The sequence below is a fragment of the Nyctereutes procyonoides genome, unplaced genomic scaffold, assembly GCF_905146905.1.
Source record: "Nyctereutes procyonoides isolate TBG_1078 unplaced genomic scaffold, NYPRO_anot_genome, whole genome shotgun sequence".
NCBI lineage: Eukaryota > Metazoa > Chordata > Mammalia > Carnivora > Canidae > Nyctereutes > Nyctereutes procyonoides.
The window spans coordinates 2,567,442-2,585,268 of NW_026575020.1; the positions used below are offsets into that span (position 1 = coordinate 2,567,442).

Below are 17,827 nucleotides of genomic sequence, written 5' to 3' on the forward strand. Positions count from 1 at the left end.
TCTTGATCTCAAGATCAAGAGTTCAAGCCCCATGTTGGGGGTAGAGCTTACTTAAAAAATATATAAATAAATAAATATACTGAGATAACCTGGTGCATACATCTTAGTCAACTATTTCCCTAGGATAGACTCCTAAAGTAGAATTCATGTCGAAGAGTATATATACTTTTTTTTTTTTTAGATTTTATTATTTGAGAGAAAGAGAGCATAAGTTGGGGGGCAGAGGGAGAAGGAGAAGCAGATACCCACAGAGCCCCACACAGGCTCAATCCCACAACCCTGAGACTATGACCTGAGCTGAAATCAAGAGTTGGACACTTAACTGACTCAGCCACCCAGGCGCCCCTAGATTTATGTGGTAATTTGGATTAAACCTATCATGGTTTCTTGATAGCACAGCTAATCTAGATTTTTAAATCCTATTTTTTACAGCATTTCTTTGGTTTTTATCTTTTTCTGCCAATCCATAAAATTCTTTTTTTTTTTTCATAAAATTCTTTATAAACTGTGAAGCACAAAAAGCATGCAGTATTATAAAAAAGTAGTTCCTGACATTTGAAGCCTTAGAAGAAGCTGGTTAGGATAAGAAGCAACTTGTAAACTGTGTAGCATTTCACTGTCTTGGACTTGGTTACCAATATAGGTTGTAAATCCTCCCTCTGAACATCATTGTAGGGTCTATCAATCAAGCACTTTTAACATTTCGTAGTTTAGCACTGCCTTCAGCCCAGGCGTGATCCTGGAGACCCAGGATTGAGTCCCATGTGGGGCTCCCTGCATGGGGGCCTGCTTCTGCTTCTGCTGGTGTCTCTGCCTCTCTCTCTCTGTGTGTCTCATGAATAAATAAATAAGATCTTTAAAAAAAAAATTTCCTAATTGCCAAAGGGTATGGAATACATAATTAGATGTTAACTTCCCTGAAATCATTGCCTTCCACATTCACCACAGGGATACAAGCCTACTTGTGATGGGAAAGACCACTACAATTTAATGGTCATCTAAAAGTAGAGTTTCTGTTGGACAGAAGAATTATTTTTTAAAAAAATATTTTATTAATTCATGAGAGACACACAGAGAGAGAGGCGGAGACACAGGGAGAGGGAGAAGCAGGCTCCACGCAGGGAGCCCGATGTGGGACTCGATCCCGGGTCTCAAGGATCACACCCAGGGCCGAAGGCAGACGCTAAACCGCTGAGCCACCCAGGCATCCCTGGACAAAAGAATTAGAGGAAAGTTTATACTCTCTGATGCACACACAGAAAAGCCCTAACAAAACTTATTATAGTATAATGTAATTAATTTTGTGAGTATAAAATTAAAGCACTTGTATTTATGAGCATTTTCCTTCTTTTTAAGATTTATTTATTTACTTGAGAGAGAGCGAAAGAGAGAAAGCACAAACAGGGGGAGCAGCAAAGGAAAGGAGAAGCAGGCTCCCCATCAAGCAGGGAGCCCGATCCCAGCACCCCGGGATCATGACCCAGACCTAAGGCAGATGCCCAGCTGACTGAGCCACCCAGGTGCCCCTTAAAGCACTTATATTAGAGTTAGTTACTTGAAGATTGAACATTGAATCAAATTCTCAGGATTTTACAGGGTTTTTTTTCCTATTGTTCAAAATAGAAAATAAAGTTCTCAATCATTAAAAAAAAAAAAAAAAAAAAACCTCTTTATCCTCTTGACCATACTCACATAGACAAGCAACAGTGATTCCAGAGACCATCCAGTCAAATTCATTCCTCTCTTTGTTTTCTTGGTGCAACAAGTGTTTGTACCCCTCCCACTTGAAGGTCTCCAGTGATCAGGAAATCAGTTCTTCCCGAGACAGCCCGTTAATTTTGTGGGCAGTTCTAATTATGACAGCATTCTTCTTTCTGTAGTTGAAAATTTGTCCTCTTCTTATCTCCTTCTAATTTTATTCCCTGGGATACAAAGCAAATCCTGTCACTCTGCTGCATCTGTAACTTTAAGCTTTTGAGATATTTTTTTCTTTTTATACTTAATGTACAATTAATGCTTGGTTTAGATTTGTACTGAAGTATATATTTTCTGTGGCTTGAAGAATTTATTAACACACTCAAGCCAACTCGGAAGGTAACTTAACTTGCAGTTTTAGTATTGAGGCTTCCCCTAGACCAGGTCCAACTAACATTAAAATATTAAGTGCTTGTATCAGATCCTAAGATAGAATTAGGTGGTTGTGTCCTATCCTGAAAACTGTGATTTTTAAGAGAGATTGCATTTTTATTTCACTGAGAACTTCGGTTCTCATCACTGTCGCCCCCTCTTGGCAGCTAAAGCAGTAGACGGATACGTGAAGCCACAGATCAAGCAGGTGGTCCCTGAGTAAGTACCCAGGGTCCAGCTCTGGCCTCCCACTGCCTCTCTCTTCCCCTCAGCACCCCTCAGCCCTCACCACTGCCCCTCCCGCTCACAGGCCCTGCGTGGCCCAGCCCTCCCTTCCCCCTGAAACCTGGCTCAGTTTCCCCCTGGAGAGGGAACTGGGCTTAGTGTCAATGGGACCAGTACCCAGGGCCCCAGGCCCACTTCTGGAGTCCCAGGCACAGTGGGCACTTTGTCCTTCCACACCCCCTGAGCCCTCCCCAGGTCAGCTGCTTCCGTGAGGCCGCTGAGGCTCTGCCTCGTTTCTCCTGCAGGTTTGTGAGCGCGTCTACAGATTCTGCTGGGGCCAGCGCCACCTACATGGACCAGGCCCCCTCCCCGGCTGTGTGCCCCCAGGCTCATTATAACATGTACCCACAGAAGTAGGTTGTGTTCTCACGGGGCTTCTCGGGGAGGACCTGGGCGCCTGGCCTCAGGCTGGGCCCCCAGAGGGCTGGTGGGCAAAGGGACCCAGAGCTCCTGTAGGTCTAAGACCACCCAGGCTGGGCTCTGGCATATACCCAGGTAGGAGAAAGATTCAACCAGAAGATATTGAGAGTTTAGAGTGGATTTGGGCAAATGTCATCTCCCCTTTCCCAAAGTGGAGATTTTTCTTGCTCTGTATAAGGACCAGATGGGCTTTAGATATGTGGACAGCCAGGGTAAGGGGGAGCTGGGGTGGGTATGCTAGTTTGAGTCTCTATCCAGATAGAGGATTCTTTTTTTTTTTTTTTTAAGATTTTATCTATTCATTCATGAGAGACACAGAGAGAGAGAGAGAGAGGCAGAGAGACAAGCAGGCTCCATGCAGGGAACCCGATGTGGGACTCGATCCTGGGACCCCAGGATCACACGCCCTGGACCAAAGGCAGGCGCTAAACCACTGAGCCACCCAGGGATCCCCTAGCAAGAGAGGATTCTACTCTCCACTGTTTAAATCATGAGTATCTTTTCCCATGAAGCCTAGGCTAAGGGTGTAGGCAGCCTTGGGCCGTTCACTTGGTAGGGTTTGGGGCTTCAGTTGGTCTCTGCTACTTATTATTAGGTCTGACAACCTTTCCCTTCCCTTCATTTTTTCTTTTTCTTCCAAGCCCTGACCCTGTCCTTGACAACGATGGGGAGTTTGATCTGGACGACACGATGGATGTGGCACGGCGTGTGGAGGAGCTCTTAGGCCGACCTATGGACAGTCAGTGGATCCCTCACGCACAGTCGTGACCCCGCATCTCCACCTGCAGCTTTTCTGTCCTCGCCAGAGGAGTTACTCTTGTGGATGTTTTAATTCCATGAATCGCGTCTCTTTGGAAACAATACTCATAATGTGAAGTGTTAATACTAGTTGTGACTTTAGTGTTTCTGTGCATGGTGGCACCAGTGAAGGGAGTGTGTGCGAATGTGTGAGTGTATGTGCGCGTGCGTGCGTGAGTTTGCACGTTGGGCTGTTTCTCCCCCTTGCTGTGCAGAGTGTAGTTGCAGCATTGGGGCCACAAACAGAGGCTGTGGTTGTTTTAACCTTGTGCAAAAAGGCAATAGTTCTGTGAACCCTGGAACTTAGCCATGTGTCTGTTGGAGTAAGAGAAGGACAAAGGGAGGAGAAAGCACCTCTTCTCCGGTGAGATTTGTCACTGTGTCTGCCAAGCAATTGATATATAACCATGATTGTCTCTGCTTTCCTTTGAAATGTAGAAACTGCCTTTTGAAAAAGAAAGCCTCCCGCCCGTCTTTCCCTGTCCCCCACCCCTGTTTTCCTGAGTAGGGATGGGCAAAGGGGAAACACACCATGATTGTTGGGACAAGGGAAGTCATGGGTTGTCTGATGGGTAGTGGCTTTTTAAATAATGCTTATAGCCCATCTACATGTTCTCTCCCTTGCCCTCCTTCCTTCCCCTCTGTGAAATTGCCACTCAGTCCTGTGTTTGTATACACGCACAGACACATTTGATGAACCAGGGGAAAGAGGGTCACATAACCGCAGCTTACAGTGTTGATGTCCTTTGTGTCGTGGCCAGAGTGGAAGGAAAGTCGGCTTGCTACCCAGAGCAGCTGCCCCCCGCCATCCCCGGTCTGCCCGTCCTTCCACCCAAGTGCAGCTACCCCAAGGCTTATTGATAATGGCTGTTTGCACATGGTGGTGTTATGTTTCTAAATTGGGACTTCTTGTTTTCCTCTTCCCACCCTCATCTGACATCACAGTTCTTTTGACCTGTGGCGGGTTCTGTGGCATTCGTACCCAGGTCACCTCGTTTCCCTTCACTGTTCACACAGGCTGTCTTGGGGAGGGGGTGGTAGGAATGCAGCCTGAACCTGGGGCCGGTGTGTTCTGCGCTGTTGCCCACTTGGTACGGGCTGCTGGGTGTCGCGCGTTGGTAATTTGGGAAATGCAGTCAGTGGATTTCCTAGGAAGTTTGGTAAGCTGCAAAAACAAAACAGCTTCAGTACAACGTTGTACACAGTTTCTTCCGTAGTTTTACATCAAATGGAAGGAATGGGCTATGGCAGTCAGGTGGGAAGAGGGGAAAGCAGATGTAGCTTTTGGGGTAGGCCTACAAGGTCACTCACCCCTGGCCCCCCTCTCCAAAAGAAGGAATGGCCCTAAAAACCTTATTTTTATACATGTGAGTAAATAAACATATTTTTTTTACAAAAATGACTTCTGAATTTATCAGTGTTTTGATGTTAAAGGAAAATATTCCTCTGTAGTAAATTATTTATTGGAAGATGACTTTTTAAAAGCTGCTGTTTGTCCTGGCTTGGTTTCATACACTGATTTATTTTTCTATGCCAGGCAGTAGAAGCTCTGTGCCTCTGAGGAGCAGGCCGACCCCTCCATGACACCAGCATTGACACATGATGCGGCTAAGCCCTTTACACACCCAAGATTTAATTAAAATTCCAACCGTGAGGCTGAGAGTGTTGGGGAAAAGGGGAAAGGAAGCCTGACTGCTCTGGGACCCAGTCTTAAAGAGCCCTTACCTGCCTGTCACTCAGGCTTCACCGACACTCACCTCTGAAGCCCGGAGTTCCAGCAGCCCTGCCGCCCGGCCGCATGGGGCAGGGACTGACTCGCTTCCAGACTGGTAGCACACCCAGCCCCAGGGAGTGCTGTTGGCACTGGGGGTGCTGGGACTAGCAAGTGTGGCTGCCCGGAGCACAGGTGTTCCGTGCTGGTACAGTTGCTGAGCTGTCCTCAGCTTTCCTTAGGCTGTGCCTATAGATGGGAGAGATCTTTGACCGAAAGGTGTGCTCACTATCTGCATTGTATTTTCTCTTTTCTCCCTGCTCCTGCAAACCACAAAAGAGGCAGTGACAAGTCTTGACCACCTCTGCCTCTCACTTGCTCACACACACACACACACACACACACACGTCATCAAAACATTTCAATGTGTGGTATGTGCAGGGTTTTGTAGGGGGTTGGGGAGACTAAAAGTGAATATAACTTAAAGTGGAAGTATACTTTTTATAATTTTTCTTTTTAAAACTTTGTGAAATTATTTCAGATACATATTTTAGTGTTGAGGCAGATTAGTCTATAGCCACCAAAAAAGTATTGTGTATAATTTGGGGCAGTCACAAAATTGTGTATTTTATGTTACAATAAAGGCTTCCTCTGAAGGGACAATATTGAGTTCTGTTTTTATTTTTTTCCCATCAGGAGGTGAGAGAGAGGGTAGCTTTGATAGGGAAATACTTGAAATCATCAGTGGAACTGTGAAAAGCAGGACTAGTTGGGAACTGGCCTCAAAGAGTGTCTTCAGCTTTGAAGGCAGAGGGGGCATTTCTGACCTTCCTATTCATAAGATGGTTTAAAAATCAGAATGATTGTATCTCCTAGCCACCTGATAAACACTCTTCCTGTTAGAAAGCTCATCCTTAAACTTCACATTTGAAGTGCCCACCCTATGCTGGGTATGGTGTGTGGGAGGAGAAATCGTCCTGTCCTCAAGAGGATTATAGCTGGGGAAAGCCAGCAATACAACCAATCATGATAGGATATTGGCTCCTGCTGTAAAAAAGTTATCCTGAGGCCAACACTAAATACAAGAGAATAGGGAGGAAGGGCACCAATTAGTTTGAGCTGACTCCTAAAGAACAAAGAGTTGAGAAAGGAGAGGTATTCCTCCAGAGAGACCAGTCCAGGCAGAGGCTGGAGATGACGGAGGGTGTGATATGGCTGGATAAAGTGATTTGTGGTTCTAAACCCAGGCATGCATCAGAATCTTTTGGGAGACTGGTTTAGAGCGCAGATGGGGCCAGCCCGGGTGGCTCAGTGGTTTAGCGCCTGCCTTCAGCCCAGGGCTTCGAGTCCCATGTTGGGCTCCCTGCATGGAGCCTGCTTCTCCCTCTGCCTGTCTCTCTCTCTCTCTCTCTCTCTCTCTCTCTCTCTCTCTCTCTATCTCTATCTCTATCTCTGTCTCATGAATAAAAATCTTTAAAAGAAAAAAGAAAAATATATAGCAATCAGCTAACGATAAGTGTAACTTAGCTGGGTGTGGTTAGGGAAAGAGATCTGTGAAAATAACTGTCATGTGAGGGCAACTGTGGGCATACTCAAGTCTGTACCCACTTATTGAGCAATATCAAGCTTCACGCCATATGAGGGTGGGTGGTGGGAAGTAGAAAGACTCCCTAATATGATCCAGCCACTTACTAAACATGTAAATAATAATAACAAACCCTGGAAAATTCACAAATATACAGTAAACAGTATACTCCTAAATAGCCAAGTGAAAAAGAATAAATTTAAGTAGTCACACTTCACAATAAGTCAAAACACTACAAAGCAACAGTAATCAACATAGTGTAATACTGGCATGAGGATAGACATATGGATCAGTGGAATAGAAATCAGAGTGCAGAAGGAAACCCATGTGTCTATGGTCAACTGATTTTTTTTTTTAACTGATTTTAACAAGGGTGCCAAGACCATGCAATGGGGAAAGAATAGTCTTTTAAACAAGTGGTACTGAGACAACTGGATAGCCACATGCCAAAAAGTAAATTTGGAACTTTACATCACATACAAAAATTAACTCAAACTGGATCAAAGACCTAAATGTAAGAGCTAAAACTATAAAACTCTTAGAGGAAACCATAGAGGGATCCCTGGGTGGCACAGCGGTTTGGCACCTGCCTTTGGCCCAGGGCACGATCCTGGAGACCTGGGATCAAGTCCCGGTGCATGGAGCCTGCTTCTCCCTCTGCCTATGTCTCTGCCTCTCTCTCTCTCTCTCTCTCTCTCTCTCTCTCTCTCTCTCTCTCTCTGTGTGTGTGTGTGTGTGTGTGACTATCATAAATAAATAAAAATTAAAAAAAAAAAAGGAAACCATAGAAAGCTTCATGACATTGGATTTGGCAATGATTTCTTGGCCATGACACCATGACCAACATAAGGTAAGTTGGACCTCATCAAAATAAAAACTTTTGTGCATCAAAAGACAGCAGAGTGAATAGGCAACCCACAGATGGGGAGAAAATATGTGAAAATCATATGTCAGATAAGGAATAATATCCAGAACATGAACTCTACAGCAACAATAATTTTTAAACAGGATGTGAACAGATACTTCTCTAAAGATACACAGGTAGACAATAAGTACACAAGAGAGGCTCAATCATTAGAAATCATTAGAAATGTATATCCAACCACAATGAGATACCATTTCTTACTCATTAGATTGGCCATTATCAAAGCAAAACAACAACAAAAAATAACTGGTAGGGTACGTGGAGAAATTGGAACCCATATGCATTGCAAGTAGGCATGTAAACTAGCGCAGCGACTACTAACTACCATGGAGAAGATAGCATGGAGATTCCTCAAAAAGTTAATTCCCATGTGATCCAGCACTTCCACTTCTGGGTATATACTCAAAAGAATTGAAAGCAGGGATCCAAACAGATATTTGTACACCCATGTTCATTAGCAACATTATTCACAATAGCCAAAAGATGAAAACAACAGAAATGTCCATCAGTGGATGAATGGGTAAACTAACTGTGGTCTAGACAATGGATAGACCACAAATACAATGGAATGTCAATCAGTTTTTAAAAAGAAGGAAACTCTGACACATGCTACAACATGTGTTGTAAGCAAATAAGCTTACAACATAAGCAAATCTTGACATTATGCTGAATGAATTAGGCAGACACTAAAGGACAAATATTGTACCGTTGCCTTTATACCAGCTACCGGGAATAGATTCATAAAGACAAGATAGAATCATGGTCATCGGAGAATGCGGGGAGGAAGAATGAAGAGTTACTGTTTAATGAGTAGAGTTTCAATTTAGGAAGCTGAAAAAGTTCTGGAGATGGATGGTGGTGATGGCTGCACAAAATGTAATGCCACTGAAGTGGATACCTGATATGGTTAAAATGGTAAATCTTATGCATCTTTTATCACCATAAAAAATAAAGACCTAAATGTAAGAGCTAGGATTATAAAACAATTAGAAGAAAGCATAGTATTCTTCATGACTTCAGATTTTGACAATGGACCCCTAGATATGACACCAAAAGCACAAGCAACAAAAGAAAAAGTAGATAATTGGACTTCCTCAAAATTAAAAAAAAATTAAGATTATTTGTTTATTCATGAGAGACACGGAGAGAGAGGCAGAAACACAGGCAGAGGGAGAAGCAGGCTCCATGCAGGAAACCCAATGTGGGACTCTATCCCGGGATCCCAGGACCACACGCTGGGCTGAAGGCGGCACTAACACCGCTGAGCCACCCAGGCTGCCCAAAATTTAAAATTTTGTACTTCAAAGGACACTATCAAGAAAATGAAAAGAAAGGGGATCCCTGGGTGGCTCAGCGGTTTGGCGCCTGCCTTCAGCCCAGGGTGTGATCCTGGAGTCCCGGGATTGAGTCCCGCGTTGGGCTCCCTGCATGGAGCCTGCTTCTCCCTCTGCCTCTCTCTCTCTCTCTGTGTGTGTGTGTGTCTCTCATGAATAAATAAATAAAATGTAAAAAAAAAATGAAAAGACAACTCACAGAATGGAAGAAAATATTTGCAAATCATCTATCTGACAGGGGACTTGAATGTACAATATGTATAAAGAACCCTTACAACTTAATAATAAAAAGACAAATAGCCCAATAAGAAAAGGGTAAAGGATCTTAAAAGACATTTCGTCATAGAAGTCAACAAATGGCTAATTGATACACGAAAAGATATGTGATCATTGGTCATCTGGGACCATGCAAATTAAAATGGACTCTGGGGAAAAAAATAAAAATAAAAATAAAATGGACTCTGGGGTACCTGGCTGGTTCGGTTGGTAAAGCATGTGACTCTTGATCTCAGGATCTGAGTTCAAGCGCCACTTTGAGTGTGGAATGTACTTACACACAAACTCAAGTCACTTCACACCCCACTAGGTTGGCTATAATCAAAAAGTCAGATAATAATAAGTGTCAACAAGGACCTAGAGAAATTGGAACCCTCATATACTCCTGGTGGGGTATAAAATAGTGCACCAGCTATGGAAACCAGTTTAGCAGTTCTTTCATCAGTTAAAGAGTTAGTATAGGACCCATCTATTCTATTCATTGGAATGTGATAAATCACTTGCATTCATTACATTTTTATGCAAAAAAAAAACAATTATATATGTCCACAGAAGGACTTGCATGCAAATGTCCATAACAGCATTATACATAGTAGCCAAAGAACAGAGATGACCCAAATGCCCATCACCTGATGAATGGGTAAATAAACGTGATGTGGCATATCCATACAATGAAATAAATATTATTTGGCAATAAAAAGGAATGAACTACAGCTACACAGTAATACATGGAAGAACCTTGAAAACATGCTAAGTGAAAGAAGCCAGATACAAAAGACCACGTGTTACATGATTCCATTTATATGAAATGTCCAGAATCGGCAAATCTATTTTTAGAGAAAGTAGATTTGTGGTTGCTTTTGCTGGGGATCAGAAGGTGGGAAGGGACTGGGGTGATAGCTAAAGGGTATAGAGTTACTTTCAAGGTGATGAAAATGTCATGAAATTGCTGATGTTACACAGACCTGTGAACATAGTAGAAACCAAAGTGGGTGACTTGTATGGTATGTAAATTGTACCTAATAAACTATTAGTTTTTTAAGATTATTTATTTGTTTGAGAGAGAGAGAGCAGAGCAAGAGTGAGAGAGCACAAGTGGGGGGTGCACAGTGGGAAAAGTAGGCTCTCCACCAAGCAGGGAGCCCAGGGAGGGGCTAGGATCCTCAGGCCCTGGGATCATGACCCTCAGGCTCTGGGATCATGACCCAAGCTGAGCCAAAGCCAGACACTTAACCCTCTGAGCCACCCAGGCGGCCCGCTCTCACTCCTTTTAATTTCTTGTTTAGCTCTTACACTTGATTTTTTTTTTTAATTATAGCTTTCAGGGCACCTGCTTCTCCCTCTCCCTCTGCTGCTCCCCCTGCTTGTGCCGTCTCTCTCTCCTTCTCTCGCTCTAATGAATGAATAAAATCTTTAAAAAAAAATCAATAAAAATGAGGTGCCTAGATGGCTCAGTGGTTGAGTGTCTGCCTTTGGCTCAGGTCATGATTCCAGGGTCCTGGGATCGAGTCCCACAGCAGGCTCCTGCAGGGAGCCTGCTTCTCCCTCTGCCTATGTCTCTGCCTCTCTCTGTGTTCTCTCATGAATAAATAAATAAAATCTTAAAAAAATAAAATAATATAAAAATAAAAGGGGTGAGATCAAGGTGGGGTAGCCTGACAGCGAGAGCAGAAATGTGCAAGGGAGCTCAGCTGTGAAAAGGAGGGAGACCCCTGTAAGATGGATGAAGGGTTGACGGGAGGGGTTTCAGTGTTTGAGATCCTGGGTCCAGAGTACAGGAGCAAGGATGGCTTAACCACAGACAGCAGAAGAACCTCATTCTAGAGCAGAGGTTATCAAACTTCACAGTGGGAGGGTAGGAGCCTAACTGAGGTGGGCACCTTGCTCCAAGCTGCAAAAAGACCTCATGTCATAAAGATGAGAGAAGTTTGTTTTTCCTGGGCATAAAGCCTACTAGCTAACACCGATGGTGACCCCAGTTAACAGGTAAAGTTGGGATGAGCTACAGGTGACAAATGGTGCCACGAAGTCCTCTTCTTTGAGGGCTAGTTATCGCTTGTCTGGATGCCATGCGGGTGACGGGTTCTGGCAGCTTGGCTAAGTGAGGGAGGGAGATTCTCTTCTCCCTGTGCAATCTCTGTCATTGCCTGTGATGAGCATCCCATTCAGGTTTATGCTTATTCAATAATAAAAGGGCTTCCTGGGACGCCTGGGTGGCTCAGTGGTTGAGCATCTGCCTTCAGCCCAGGGCATGATCCTGGAGTCCCGGGATCGAGTCCCACATCAGGCTCCCTGCATGGAGCCTGCTTCTCCCTCTGCCTCTCTCTCTCTCTCTCTCATGAATAAATAAATAAAATCTTTAAAAATAATAATAATGATAAAAGGGCTTCCTTTCTCTACTACCTTTGTCAGGGAAAGCTAGTGGATCTTTGGGGAGAGGGTTTCTGGACTGGGAGACAATTTTGTTTTTTTAAACAGCTCTCAAGCTTGAACCTGCTCTTCCGGGGTGCTGCGCCCTTCTCCCAACTCAGGCTGCTTCGTGGAGCTCTTTTTCCTTTTCCACACTCAGCCTTCTCCTCCTTCACCTGCAGAGTTTGAAGGCCACACTGCTTTGGCGGGAGCCCTCCTCCCACAGGCGGGCCTGGGCGGCTCCGCGCACGTGCGGCCTCAGGCCGCCTGCCCCTTTAAGAGCCCCTCCCCCGGCCAGCTCCGCCCTCAGGCCCGCGGCCGGATTTCCCCGTCGGGGCCCCACCCTTTAAAGCCCTGGCTCCATCTTTCTGGCTGGCTGTGTGCGCAAACCGGAGGGCCCAGGGGACCCTGGGAGCTGGGAGTGGGCACAAGTGGGCTGTGACAGGTGCATATGGGCCACGGAACCACCGCCCGGGCCTCAGGAGGGACCCGGAGCTGGGACAGGGTGGATCCTGGGATGCAGCAGAGCCCCTCGGGTGGGCAGGACTTGTCATTGGTTGAGCAGCTGCTGGGTGCCAGGCACCGCGTCAAACCATTTCTGTATCTTCTGCGGAGCTATTATTATTCCCATTTTACAGACAGGGCAGCGGAGCCCAGAGCAGCTAGCTGCCTTGCCCAGGGCCCTGCAGCTAACCAAGTGGCAGAGCCAGGGTCCGAACTCAGGTCAGTGTGACTCCGAAGCCTTGATGTCCCCTCCTCTGCATCACCTGCCTGATGGGGCCTGACTTCTTCTCAGCCTTCCTTTTTCCTTGGTTTCTTGTGTGGTAGAGTGCGGTGAAGGTTGGGTTGGGTTGTGGGGAGAAAGGGGTTACCCTCTCCTCCCCCCAGTACCAGAGTTTGGGTCCCTTCCTCCTCCCAGGAGCTGCTTGGAGATGCTGCTGCTACTGCTGCTGCTCCTCCTCCTCCTCCTGGGGCTGCTGCTACCACTGGCCTCGCTCCGGCAGCGGCAGCTCCAGGGTGCCAGGCCGTCCTGGCTTGCTGGCCTCCAGCACCGTGTGGCAGGAGCGGCCCTGCACTGGGCAGCCGCCTGGCAGCAGCGCAGACTGGAGCAGAGCACCCTGCATGCGGGCCAGAGCCAGCAGCACGCCCTGAGGTGGTGTCTGCAGGGAGCCCAGAGGCCCCCCTGTCCCCTCACGGGGGCCACAGGTGTGTTTCCAAAGGTCTAAGGAGGTGGCCCAAACAGAAGTGCCACCAGACAGTCAGATTCTGGAACCTGAGGACTTCCCTTCTCCCCTTCTACTGCCAGCACAGAGGGGCCTGATCCAAACACCCTACCCAGGCTCAGGATTATTCAAAATGAATTCTCCATTCCTGTGCCCCAGTAGCCTTGCCCCGGGCCTCTGCTGGGCTCCTTCCTCACGGGTCTTTTTTTCTTTAAGACTTTATGTATTTATTCATGAGAGATACACATAGAAAAGCAGAGGCATAGGCAGAGGGAGACATAGGCAGAGGCTTCCCGGGGACCCTGTTGTGGGACTTGATCCCAGGACCCCAGGATCATGACCTGAGCCAAAGGCAGGCGCTCAACCATTGAGCCACCCAGGTGCCCCAGGTCTTATCATTCTTACCTGAAACTCAGGAAACTGTGGCTTCAGGATGAGTTTATGATGTCTTTGGGGCTACAGATACAAGCGCCTTCCGGAACCATCTCCCTCTGACCAAGGCCAGCCAGGCCCAGGAGGAAGAAAGGCGGGGTCAGGAGCTGCCCCCTACCTCAACCCAGTACTACGGGGAGGTCTCCCTGCAGGTAAACTGAGAAGGCTGGAGCATAGCTGCACCAGAGGCCCCATCAGGCCAAACCTTCCCCTATCAGGGTAGACAAAGAACCCCTTACAGCCAAACCTTCCCCCATCAGGGTAGACAAAGAACTCCTAACCTGGGGACTTGGGGACTGGCTCGGGCCCAGGACCAACACCCTTTCTTGTCTCCTTCCAGGCCACCTTGCTGGGTCTGGCAGCCCTAAACAAGGCCTACCCAGAAGTGCTGGCTCCAGGGGGCACTGCCCGGGTGACCCCTACATCCCCCTGGCCTCACCCTCTCCCCTGGCCTTGGCATGCCCTGGGCCAGGTTAGTACCCCTGGAGCCAAGCACCCTGGGACCCTGCTGCAAGAGGCACTGAGGTCCCCAGGGCTGAGGGCCCTGGAAGCTGGGACAGCAGTTGAACTCCTGGACGTCTTTTTGGGCCTGGAGGCCGATGGTGAAGAGCTGGCTGAGGCAGTGGCTGCCGGGAACCCAGGGCGGGCGGCTGAGCTGCGGGAGGCCCTAGAGCAGGGGCCCCGAGGACTGGCCCTCCGGCTCTGGCCAAAGCTACAGGTGGTGGTGACGCTGGATGCAGGAGGCCAGGCCGAGGCTGTGGCTGCCCTGGGGGCCTTGTGGTGTCAAGGGCTGGCCTTCTTCTCACCTGCTTATACCACCACTGGAGGTGAGCAGGACTCAGGGCTAGTGAGTTGGGGGCATGGGGCAGATGCCACACAGCGAGCTGCCAAGTAGTGAGCCCTACGTAATCACTTCATTTAATCCCCCCAACACCAGCAGCTCCATTTTACACATGCACAGACTGAGGCTCGTAGAGGTTAAGAGATTTGCACACATTCACGCAGCACCAGCATTTACCCCCAGGTCTGCCCCCCCGCCCCCCCCCCCGGAACCACTGCCTCTTCCCAACCAGGGTCCTTGAGGCAGCACCCTGAGCCTGCGGGAGCCAGGAAGGAGAGAAGGGCAGCCATGGGATCAGTTGCTCAGAGACTTGGGGCCTGGGGTCCCTAGCAAAAAAGCAATGGTACCACCAGCTAAAGGGCTGCTTGCTCCCCCCAGGGATGGTGGGCCTGAGCCTGTGGCCAGAACAACCTCGAGGGCTCTACCTTCTGCCCCCTGGAGCTCCTTTTATTGAGCTGCTCCCAGTTAAGGAAGGAGCCCAGGAAGAGGCTGCCTCTACTGTCCTGCTGGCCGAAGCCCAGAAGGGTGAGGAGTACGAGCTGGTGCTGACCAACCACACCAGTCTCACCAGGTGAACACCTGGCTTACCTCTAGGCCACCTCAGGCCCTCCGGGACCCTACCAAGGGCCTAAGCTCACCAGCACTCCTGCCCCGTCAGGTGCCGCCTGGGTGATGTGGTACAGGTGGTGGGTGCCCACAATCAGTGTCCAGTCGTCAGGTTCGTCCGCAGGTAGGTGACTCCCTGGGGGAGCTGAGGGGCTGTCCTAGGGCCCCAGGTTCCTCTGGCTCCCCCTTCCTCCTCCCTAGGCTGGGCCAGGGCCTGAATGTGCGAGGAGAAGACATTCAAGAGGATACATTCTCTGAGGCCCTGGGCAGGGCGGTAGGGCAGTGGCCAGGGGCCAAACTGTTAGACCACAGCTGTGTGGAGAGCAGCATTCTGGGTAAGCTTCTCCATCAGCTCCTGCTCCCCATTCCTGAGTTGGTTGCCCACCCCACCCCTGCCCATACCAAATCCATCCTGAAGGAAGAACTCTACGAAAGAGGTAAGACCCAGCCTCCTTTGCTGCTCCTAGCAAAGCCCTTCCCCACATCTGACTCCCATCCCTCCTGCTGCAGCCCCACCCCTTCCCTTTCCTGGCCTGTTTCATACTTACAATTAGGCTTTGGGTTCCTCTCCATTTACCCCCCGCCCCTTGGCCAAGAAATTCCTTTCCTCCCATAAACCTCAGGGTGAGGGAGAACAGTAGGGGCACAGGACTCGGTGTTGGAAACCAAGAGTATGTGTATGCATGGGGGTTTGTCTCCAGATTCCTCCGAAGGCTCTGCTCCCCACTATGAGGTGTTTGTGGCGCTAAGGGGGCTGAGGAACCTGTCAGAAGAAAATCGAGAGAAGGTAAACAAGACAGGGATGGGATGTGACTGCCTGTCCTCTTCACTCTGCATGCCCCCTCCTGCCCCCGTGCCATGGGCCCAGTGCTGCGATGGCGGGGAGAGTAGGGGGAGGAGAACCTCCCTGGGGCTCTGGGAAGGGAGAGAGGTCCACAGACACAGGAGACACAGGTGAACATATGAAACGCCTCCCACACATCTCCTGGCATCGTCAGGCGCCCGCCATCCACAGGTCACACAGCCACACACCAGCCTCCTCACTCGGGCCATTCTGTTTCCAGCTTGACCACTGCCTTCAGGAAGTCTCTCCTCGCTACAAGTCCCTGCGGTTCCGGGGCAGCGTGGGCCCTGCCAGAGTTCACCTGCTGGGGCAGGGGGCCTTCAGAGAACTCCGGGCCACCCTTGCAGCCTGCCCCTCGTCCCCCTTCCCTCCCGAGATGCCCCGGGTCCTCAGGCAGAGGCATCTGGCCCAGTGTCTGCAGAGAAGGGTGGTATCCTGAGCTGAGGCCTACCTGCTGCCCCATCCCCCTCAAAGGCCACCTGGCTCTTTCCTCTGTGGCCTTTCTGGATGGGAACCCTTGGCCAGGGTCGTGGACTCTGTGTCACCTGACAGTGGCCCATCAGAGCTGCCAGGCCTTAGGGAGGCTCGGCCTAGTCAGCTGCTGCCTGCAGAGCCCTGCTTGGAGCCCCAGGCCCCCTCTGGAGGACACTGCTGGAGTTCCCCGCCACGCTGATGCTCCCGCGTCTCCAGCCAGTGCACTGTGCAAGCTCCAACTGTTGGCAGTTACTGCTCCCAGGAGCCACCCTCGGCCTATAAGAAACAGGACTTAGAGAAAAAGACCTTGGCGTCATTGTCCCTCAGGGCGACAGCTCTGAAGTGTATTCTGTGCCAGTTGTCCACAGTGATAACCTTCTCAATAACACAGTTCTTACTGGTTTTCCTGCCATCCCTCCTATTCCCACCCCCTTCTGTGGTTTCTAGGATTACCTCCCAAATAAACCTCTTGCACCAGATTCTTGACTCCGGGTCTGCTTAGGGAGGAACTGTAAGAGGCCTGTTTGCTCTGCTCCTGCTGGCGGCTGGTTCCCCCCACCTTCAGCTCTGGACACCAGGGCTTTCCCCCCACTCTCCACTCCAGGTCGGTAGGTCCCCAGTGTGTGTGCACCTTCTTTCTACCCCAAGCTGATCCTAAATGTGGAGGGATTGCTCCCCAACTTCCCTTGCCCTGGCTTAGCACAGGTCCCTGTCTGGCCCAACACCCACAAACCACTTTCCTGTGTAGGAACTGTACTACACATCATGAAGTATCACAACAGGAAGCAATCTCAGAGACCATCTGGGTTAACTATCCATCTTATCAGTGGGGAAACTGAGGCTTCATGAGGTTGTCAGCCTCACCCAAGGCCTTGAAGCTCCTCCTGAGTAACATGGCACCAGTTCCCCTTCAGTTGCTAAGTCTCCAATCCTGCCTCTGAATTACTTCTGAATTCCATGTCCACATCCAGGCCACCCAGCCCCCCATCAGCCCCAGGACTCCTTCCTGCTAGAACCCTCCCCTGGCTCCCCAGCGCCCACAGGACTGAGGCCAATCAGCTTAGCCTGTAAGACCCTTTGACCCACCCTGGTCCTCACTTCCTTGTCCAGCCACCTCTCCCCTATGAGGGGAGCCGCAACTATGATGCCCACACCCTACTATCCCACATGAACTAAGCACTGTCACCTCCAGGTCTTTGCTCAAGTTGTGCCTTCTGTGGAATGCACCCCTCCCCAGCCTTACCTGATAGAAATCTACCTTGCATGCAAGGCCTTTCTGGGGTCCTTTCTCCTACTGAGCTATCATCATGCTGGGTTGTCTTCTCACCTGGATTCTGGAGTCTGGGAAAACCGGACCATCCAATGCACACTGTGCCCCCAGCACCCGTTGCAGGGCCTGGCAGAGAGCAGGTGCTCCACAGACTTGCCCTGTATAAAACAGACTCTGGCTTGGAGATGGCACGGTCCTTCCCCCAAAGGGGCTCACTCTTTGCTGATGGTGGGATGGGACTCCATCCCCCTCTCCAGGCAGCCTGAC

The 17,827-nt window shown here is 49.1% G+C and overlaps 2 protein-coding genes across 6 annotated transcripts in view; both read left to right on the plus strand.

The window, feature by feature from the left end:
- The window catches only part of LOC129508314 (signal transducer and activator of transcription 5B), a 71,402-nt gene extending 65,398 nt beyond the window's left edge, over positions 1–6,004 (plus strand). For 4 of the 5 annotated variants that reach the window (XM_055323286.1, XM_055323273.1, XM_055323279.1 and 1 more), the window contains 3 exons: positions 2,295–2,346; positions 2,658–2,765; positions 3,474–6,004. In XM_055323286.1, coding sequence (XP_055179261.1) covers positions 2,295–2,346; positions 2,658–2,765; positions 3,474–3,600 — 287 coding nt within the window. In that variant the 3' untranslated portion in view covers positions 3,601–6,004. Of the gene's footprint in view, positions 1–2,294; positions 2,347–2,657; positions 2,766–3,473 lie in introns of those variants that run through there. The other variant, XM_055323292.1, reaches the window with a different exon arrangement.
- Positions 6,005–12,220: 6,216 nt separating this feature from the next.
- Positions 12,221–16,769, plus strand: GHDC (GH3 domain containing). The gene is made up of 10 exons (XM_055302439.1): positions 12,221–12,315; positions 12,509–12,593; positions 12,790–13,076; positions 13,556–13,677; positions 13,866–14,352; positions 14,745–14,937; positions 15,025–15,096; positions 15,174–15,307; positions 15,674–15,759; positions 16,037–16,769. Exons 3-10 carry the CDS (start codon positions 12,803–12,805, stop codon positions 16,253–16,255), a joined length of 1,587 nt encoding a protein of 528 aa, XP_055158414.1. The 5' UTR covers positions 12,221–12,315; positions 12,509–12,593; positions 12,790–12,802; the 3' UTR covers positions 16,256–16,769.
- The last annotated feature ends 1,058 nt before the right edge of the window (positions 16,770–17,827 follow it).